Genomic DNA, 8,096 nt, shown 5'->3' with positions numbered 1-8,096 from the left:
AAGTTGTGTTGTGGATGTAGTGATTTTTGATTGTTTCTTGACGTGGTTAATTTTGTCCATTGATTGCCCTGAGGAAGGACTAAAATAGTCCGAAACGTTGGCCAGAAATAAAAATTAATTATCCGAGGATAAGACCGAAAATCCGTTTTTTTAAAAAATCCCATTTATCACCCACGGTCGTCCCTTTACAAATTACAAATTAAAAAAAGTTCTTTTCTTTTAAAAATAAATGAAATTCTATATAAATTTTTTTTTTGAATCTTAGCTATGTTTTTTGCGATTATCCTTATGAGAAGAACAAAAGAAAATCCTTTCTATAAAGTATTATACCCAGTAAATAAATGATTGAGCCAATAAAAGGTCAATCATGGTTGAATCAATATTGACCAATGATTAATAAATCAATTGAGCTAATCAATCGATTGATCAATCTCAGGTCAATTCTGATTGTCGAATAATTGATCATCTATGTGGGCCTCATTGACTCAATATTGATACTATCAATATTAAGTCAACTACAACTCAATCAATTATTGATCATGGATTGACCAATTATTGTTATTCAATTTTTTTTAATCAATAGAACAATTTATACTCAATTATTGATCAATCAACATTGACATTCAATATTTAGTCAATTTTAACTCAATCAATATTTACAATGGATTGATCAACTGCTTATCAACGATTGACCAAATATTGTTTATCAATCTGATTGATTAATAGTTGATCAATTTTACGAACTTTGATTGACTAAATATTCAGATCAATAATTGGTCAATTAACGACAAAATTTGTATATTATTCCATTCCATTTAATTACATTAAAGTTATTTCTTGTGGTTCAAACATTATTCTAATGAATAATTCTTTGTCATTTTTTTCTCTAATTCTCTTGACAGCTAAAACAAGAAAAAAGGATTAATACAATGAAATTTTTCATTTCCATTTATGCTCTCAACAACATGAAAAAAAATCGCCTTGATGTTGTGGGGATGTTGACATTAATCAAGAATTTTTCCTGCAAAAATGTATTTTATTGCTCTTGCTGGGTGACCTTATTTTATTATTCATGCCCCCCAAAAGCTCAGGGTTCATGCCCTTTCCTCCCCATTTCTGTGTGTGCGTTAAAACAAATAAACGGAATGGATTATGTGTGAGGAGAAGGAACCCTGAAGGGTGGGAGAGAAGGTGGCAAATTATTATGTATGTATATATAGAAGGGAAGTAAGTCAATGTCGCGAATGAGACATAACATTCCCATTAGATCTTCCGCACTAAAAGGGTACTTAAAAATTTAACAGCACGCATCATGTACAATTTTCTTCTTTGAGAAAATAAATATATATGTGTGTGGTTATACCACAAAATGAGGGTAAGAAATTGAAATTTCCCAGGCCTTTATATATTTTTTTTCTTAACATTTGATTTACATTATTCCAAATTTGGCGGAGTGAAGAGAAAAAGCCACGCGGTAACTTTTTTCTTCTTCTTGATCATCCATTAAAATGTTGGTTGGAATAAATTTTCTTCTATGGGGAAAAGAAATTATGTATTTTATACGAAAATAGAAATTCCATGGAAAATTTGTTGGGAAAGCTGCAGAAAAAGCTGTTTGGACTCTTTTGTAGGTGGGTTGAGTTGAGTACATACAAAATGTGGCGAAAGACTAAAATTAAATTATATAATTTCCCTGAAAAAAAAACAGTGTGGAGGAATTTTAACTTTTTTGTGATTTTTGGGGATGTTTTGCAAAATTGACCAAGTGAGCAAATTTTGTGAATAATTAATCAATTCTTGAGCTAAATATTGAGTCAATTAAAGTTCTTATAGTTGATCAAGTATTGATAAACAATAACTGGTCAATAATTGATGGAAACACGGGAAAGACCTTGTTTTTACTTTCTCATTTTATTTACACGTGCGACGTTTCAAGGGCATGGATTTCCCTCTTCTTCAGGCAATGAAATGGCGGAAAAATAACGTCAAAGCAACAATCTACTAATACATAGAACGCACAGTCTATCCACATCAACTCCATGCAAAATGAAACTGTAATCATACATCATAATATTAAATTGGTTGATATTTGATCAACAGTTGATCATTCCATAATCAATATTGAATGACAATGTTGATTGATCAATAATAGAGCATAAATTGACCAACTGATTGTTAAAAAAATTTAATAACAATTATTGGTCAATCCATGGTCAATAATTGATTGAGTTGTAATTGACTCAATATCGATAGTATTAATATTGAGTCAATGGGTGAAATTCACCATTCAGACAGTCTTAAGAAATCTTAAGAATTCTTAAGATTTCTTAAGTTTTCTTAACTTTTCTTAAGAAATCTTAAGTTTTTCTTAAGAAATCTTAAGTTTTTCTTAAGTAATCTTAAGATTTCTTAAGACTGTCTGAATGGTGAATTTCACCCAATGATCAATCAATTGACCAATGATTCATCAATCGATTGACTAGCTCAATTTATTTATCAATTATTGATCAATCGTTGGTCAATCTGATTGATTCAACTATGATTGAGCTTTTATTGGCTTAATCATTTGTTTTTTTGTTTTGAAAGGAAAATACTTGTGCATAAAATATAATTTAAAATTAATTCATTTGGTTGCCCTTAAATGGATTTTCATCCCCATTCCATCCTCCAGCAATGCATCAACGACTTTATTTCCTTAGGAAGCTTTAGCATCCCTCAATGGGATTGCATTGTGAGCCTCCCCCGCAGCTACATAAAATAGGGGATACCCTGAGAGAGAGGCCTGAGAGACAGAATGAGAGAGAATAATGACTGTTCACACAAACTTGGTACATTGCCTGTGTTTATTTGGTCCTTAAACTTCCCTTTTATGGGTACTATAAACGTACCAGGATGGGTGGAAGAGGTAATTGTAACGCCGTTGTCCATTGTGGGGGTGTAAATTATTCTTTTTCTTGCACTTACCACACCTTGCTGGCTCTAAATTTTAATTTAAGACCTCCACTGCACAAACCATGTGCGCCTCCAGAGGAAATTCTCAGGTGGTTGCATGTATGTACGTACAGGTGGGAAAATACCTGTGATTGCCACTTTATGCACGCGGAGGCTAGATCCTCCCTCCACCCAAACCAATTGAGAAATGATGAGAGAAAAAACTAAAGGCACACAAGGCGGGGAAAACTTAACGAGGAGGGAAGAAAATACCTTTGGCTTTGAAAAAATTAATTATTTCAATTGTTATTATTTTCCATCCTCTTCCGTTCCTTAAGAAGAGTAAGAAGGGGTTGATTCAACTTTTATAATATCTATCAATTTGACTTATCATTTTTTAGGGCCCTTTCAAGGGAACCCTACATTTTGTTCAGAAAGGATTGAGTTCACGATTTCCGTAAGGACAGTCCCTGAAAAATATAAGATGCCCTTGTGCCAAATATTACAACCACAATTTTATTAAAAATTTAAAAACTACAAGGGGTGATTGTCTGAAAAAAAATATTCAGATCTTCAGAATTATTCGGCATCACTGATTATGTAGTTTTGAACCATAAACAGAGACAGGTTAAGGAGCAAAAGCTTTAAAAAAAAACTCCAAATTCAAGCCAGAGCAAAACTAAATTCAACTCTACAAAATAGTAAATTCAAGCCTGGAAAGTATGTATCTAAACTTAATACTAAATTTAAGCCTATGAAGTTGGATATTGAAGCTTAAAAAGTGCTAAATTCAACCTTAAAAATTACTTAATTCAATCTTAAACAATAGACACTTAATTTAAGCTGAGAAACTTTTTTTACAAGAGCAGACGTATATATTCGGATGATTCGGCAAAAACATCAAAATATTTGACAGATGAATTCCCCTTGATAAAATAATATTCAATTTAGCGTTAGTTTTTCATGGCAAACAGACTTAAGTTTTCTTGAGAATCCTTAATAAAAACATAAAGATTTTTAAAGTTTTCTTAACCGAAACTTAAGATTTTTTCAGTCATGCTAAATAGTGCTAAATGAATATTCTTTGAAGATTTTTTCTGATCGTCTTCGGGCATAAAAATACGTAAAAATCATCAAAAATATACATTTTGCTTGTTTTACTAAAGAAATCTTAAGTTTCGATAAGGAAAATTTTAGATTCTTAAATTTTTCCTAAGAAATCTTAAGTTTTTTCTTAAGGAATTTTAAGAACACTTAAGTCTTTATTTTTCAAGAAACTATCCTGAATAGCTGAGGGTTAGGGGTGTTTATCTGATGAATATTTCGGTTTTTATGAAGGTCTGAATATTTTAATTCACATAAAAATCCTTTGCTAAAAACCAAATAGCTCAAAAGTGTATAAGAATCGGAAAAATTAGCCCCTTAAAGGGTTAGATTTACTAATTTTCGGGTTGATGTTAGTCCTTTTAAGGCTTGAATTATTTTTTTTTTTGGCTTCTGCTCCTCATTCTAAGCCATTTAGAGGTTAAAAACCAATATTTTAATTTTTTTGGTGAATCACAAGAATAATTAGTGAATATTCCGAATATTTCCAAAGATCCGAATATTTAATTCCTTTAATTCAGATAAACACCCCTTGGCTGAGCCCCATTTCTTCGATTTTTGAGATCATCTGAAGCTGAATGAAGAAAATATCTTCCTGAGAAGAGCAAAAAATCCATATCTAAGAAACTTCTAACTTTTTATTTAAACCAACGCAGAAATAAATTAAAAGAATCTTTTATTTAATTTCTCATTCAAAAATTTATTCACAAATTCCCCCTCCTTACAGCAACTGAATACGCATCATTTAATTGGCTCCTGACCTCCTGGAAATCTCAGAGCAGAAGTCTCTCAGTATCTAGCATAGGCAGGACGTTCAGATCCCGTCATAGCTGGTCCCATGGAGATGTGGAAGTCCTCACTCTGACGTGCCAAAGCATTCCGATCACGCTGAAAAGAACAAAAAAACAAAATGTTTGAGATGAAGAACAAAGAAAGATTGCAGAGGAGCCAATGAGGAGGAGGATACTCACAATGTGATCGAGTCCTTCCTGTATTGTATGCCCCTGGGAGTAGAGGATGCTGGTCTTGGTGGTTTGAATGGCAACAGGGCTGAGGTGGGCAATGAGTTCCGCCTTGTCGATGGCGTAGTTGAGCATCTGCTGGCGGGATTCGAAGATGCGGTTCACAAGACCAAACCGAAGGGCCTCCTCGGCATCCACGCGCCTCGCAGTGAAGCACATTTCGCGCGCAAAACTCGTATTCCCAACGACCTTCGGGAGGCGCTGAAGGGTCCCCGAATCCGCCGCCATTCCCAGTTCGACATCCTTCACCTGGAACCACGCATCAGTGCTGCAGTAGCGCATATCACACGCCGTGATGAGTCCCATTCCGGGGCCAACGCATGCCCCGTGAATGATGGCAATAACGGGCTTCTTGCACCTCTCTATGGCAACAAAGGCACGCTGAATGGTCGATATGCGTGACTCAACGCTCCTCCCGCGTCGGGAGATATCCTCAATGCTGGCCAGATCCGTATTGAACTGCCCCAGATTGTCCAAATCGATCCCCGTGCAGAAATCCTTCCCCAAGCTGGAGATCACAATGGCACGGCATTCATTGTTGCGCCCCAATGCCGTGATGCACTTGTAGATGGAGTGATAGAGGCTATCAGTCATCGTATTGTTGGCCACTTCGTTATCCAGATCCAGCCGGAAGACAAAGGGACGCTCGGAATTGACGCGCAAGTGCTTGTACTCCATTTCTCACAGGGATTTCCTTCGTGGGGATGCTCAAAAATGTTGCTCAGCAAATACCTGCAGAGTCCAAGAGATCCCGTTTTAGTGACACTGCCTCCAAAACCCTCTGATTTGTGGAATTTTCTTCTTACCTTTTCAGCCAACGACTCGCAGGGAACTAACTTTGCGTGCCTAAAGCTCATTTGGTGGAACTGGCAGATGTATTACATAGCGGTGAGTCAAAGTCCATGCAAAACTAGATGGTGAACGCGAAAAAATTGCCTGATTTAGTACCATTTTGGTCACTCCAACAATAGAATCCCGGAATAAAGAGCTTTGGAAATTTGGGTGTGGAGTTTTCAAGGCCGGGAACGTGTTTCTGGAAACTAAATCAACTTCAGGCTGTGCTGTCTGCAATGGAATTCAAGTGAAAGACGAGCAGAGAGAATAATTTGTGAATTTCTGGGAAGATAATGAATTCAATGGGAAGAAAATCAAATCTAACCTCACTTTTTTTAGAGTTTCAATTTGAAGAAGTTTTACAGAAGAATTACACAATGAATTTTCATAAAACTTTAAGAAAAAGACTTGGGGGAACTCTTTTTATCCTTTGAGCTTAAGAATTGATTCAGAAAACTGTAGGAAATTGAGGAAAACTCGAGAAGAAAATTCCAATGAAAGTTTGTAAACAAACTGTGAGGTTATGTTTCACTCATCTGTGTTTGTGGTGTTTTGAGGAATTTTTTTGCAAATCTGTCCGTGTTTTTTCAATAGTTTTCCGCGAAATACGATAACAATGGAACGTCCACCAGCTCCAGAATCCCCCTTGAAAGCTCTCCTAGCTGCTCCAATTGCTTCACGACCCGTTTCTAGGCCACAGGTGAGGGAAAATTGAATTCTTCCGCGGTGGGCGATTTTTGCAAGAAAATTCATGAAAGATCTTCCGGGAAATGCTGGAATTTCTCTCTGGGAAAGCTTGATAAATCATCTATTGGGTGTTCTTCTTCACAGACAAGCATGCCACCACAGCTTAGCATGGTGCCGCAGACGCCAATCCCATCTGGACCACAGGAAGCCATCAATTCTATAAAAATTCAGTAAGTTTCCTCACCAGTTTTTGTGGCATTTCAGCTCAATTTCATCCTCTCCGTCTTTTTGTAGAAACTGCGTGTCAACCGTGAACCTCAACTGTATGCTGGATTTGCAGAAAATCAACTCCCGGACGCGGAATTCCGAGTACAACCCCTCGAGATTCCACGGAATTGTCATGCGCATCCGGGAACCTCGGTGTACAGCTCTCATTTTTCGTTCCGGGAAGATGGTTTGCACGGGGGCACGCACAGAGTCTGCCTCGCACCTGGGAACACGAAAATTTGCCCGGATTATCCAAAAGTTGGGCTTTCCCGTGCAATTCCGGGACTTTAAGTTGCAAAATCTCGTCGCAACGGTGGACCTTCGCTTCCCCATTCGTCTGGAGAATCTCAATCAGATGCACGGGCAGTTTAGTTCGTACGAACCTGAACTCTTTCCGGGACTCGTCTACAGGATGGTGAAGCCGCGCGTGGTGCTCTTAATCTTCGTCAATGGGAAGATTGTCTTCACGGGGGCCAAGTCGCGGCAGGAAATTGCAGAGAGCTTGGAAAATATCTATCCCATCCTACAGAGTTTCCGGAAGATTTAATTCTTTGTTTTCTATTTTTTTTTTACCCAAAAGACTGTGATTAAAACACATTTAAAAATATTTCTTTGAGTTTTTTTTTAAAGAGGTTTAATTTTTAGTCCTTTCTAAGGGTTTTGTGAGGGATTCTTTAAAGGAATTTTCTTGAAGAAAAAAAATTTTTTCTTCCCGGAACTGTTTAATGTGTTCCCGGAAAGTCCCATAAGTGCCTGGAAGTTGTGCAGGATGACTGCCCATTGCATCAGGAAGTTTCTAAGGGATCTTAGGAATCTTTTTTTCAACACCCGGCGGATTCTTGATTCCATTTAGGGGTCAAAATCTGAGTCTATAAAAATGCTTCAAGCAATTGCAAAGGAAGACAGATTTTGACTCAAAGATGCCATCAAGAAGCAGCCGGGTGTTAAAAAGAAGATTCCTTAGATCCTTTAGAAGCTTCTTGATGCAATGGGCAGTCTTCCTGCACAACTTCCAAGCACTTATGGCCCTTTCCGGGAACACATCAAACCGTTCCGGGAAGAAAAGTTAACAAACTTCAAGTTGCTAAAAGATCTGCAAATAATATTCAATTTTATGGCTAAACCTTCAAGAGCAAATTGAAGTTTGTCAGCTTTTCTTCCGGGAACGGTTTGACGTGTTCCCGGAAAGTCCCATAAGTGCCTGAAAGTTGTGCAGTATGACTGCCCATTGCATCAGGAAGCTTCGAAGGG

The 8,096-nt window shown here is 37.0% G+C and overlaps 2 protein-coding genes across 4 annotated transcripts; one reads left to right on the top strand and one right to left on the bottom strand.

Moving 5' to 3' along the window:
* Positions 1-4,709: 4,709 nt before the first annotated feature.
* Positions 4,710-5,998, bottom strand: LOC129791365 (delta(3,5)-Delta(2,4)-dienoyl-CoA isomerase, mitochondrial-like). 2 transcript variants are annotated; one of them, XM_055829511.1, is made up of 3 exons: positions 5,864-5,998; positions 5,007-5,789; positions 4,710-4,923 (listed from the first exon to the last, which is right to left on the bottom strand). In XM_055829511.1, exons 2-3 carry the CDS (start codon positions 5,733-5,735, stop codon positions 4,825-4,827), a joined length of 828 nt encoding a protein of 275 aa, XP_055685486.1. In that variant the 5' UTR covers positions 5,736-5,789; positions 5,864-5,998; the 3' UTR covers positions 4,710-4,824. The 2 variants fall into 2 exon arrangements, with proteins under 2 accessions (XP_055685486.1, XP_055685485.1); XM_055829510.1 differs by having other exon boundaries at positions 4,710-5,789; positions 5,864-5,976.
* A 318-nt stretch (positions 5,999-6,316) lies between these two features.
* Positions 6,317-7,452, top strand: LOC129791374 (TBP-related factor). Of its 2 annotated transcripts, none has more exons than XM_055829529.1 (4): positions 6,317-6,406; positions 6,486-6,591; positions 6,723-6,808; positions 6,873-7,452. In XM_055829529.1, the coding sequence occupies exons 2-4, from the start codon at positions 6,508-6,510 to the stop codon at positions 7,390-7,392; spliced, it is 690 nt and encodes a 229-aa protein (XP_055685504.1). In that variant the 5' UTR covers positions 6,317-6,406; positions 6,486-6,507; the 3' UTR covers positions 7,393-7,452. The 2 variants fall into 2 exon arrangements, with proteins under 2 accessions (XP_055685504.1, XP_055685503.1); XM_055829528.1 differs by having other exon boundaries at positions 6,319-6,411.
* The last annotated feature ends 644 nt before the right edge of the window (positions 7,453-8,096 follow it).

This window comes from Lutzomyia longipalpis, chromosome 2, assembly GCF_024334085.1.
Source record: "Lutzomyia longipalpis isolate SR_M1_2022 chromosome 2, ASM2433408v1".
In the NCBI taxonomy this organism is placed as follows: domain Eukaryota; kingdom Metazoa; phylum Arthropoda; class Insecta; order Diptera; family Psychodidae; genus Lutzomyia; species Lutzomyia longipalpis.
Note: the sequence above shows the minus strand (reverse complement) of the source record. Positions and strands in the feature narration are given on the sequence as shown.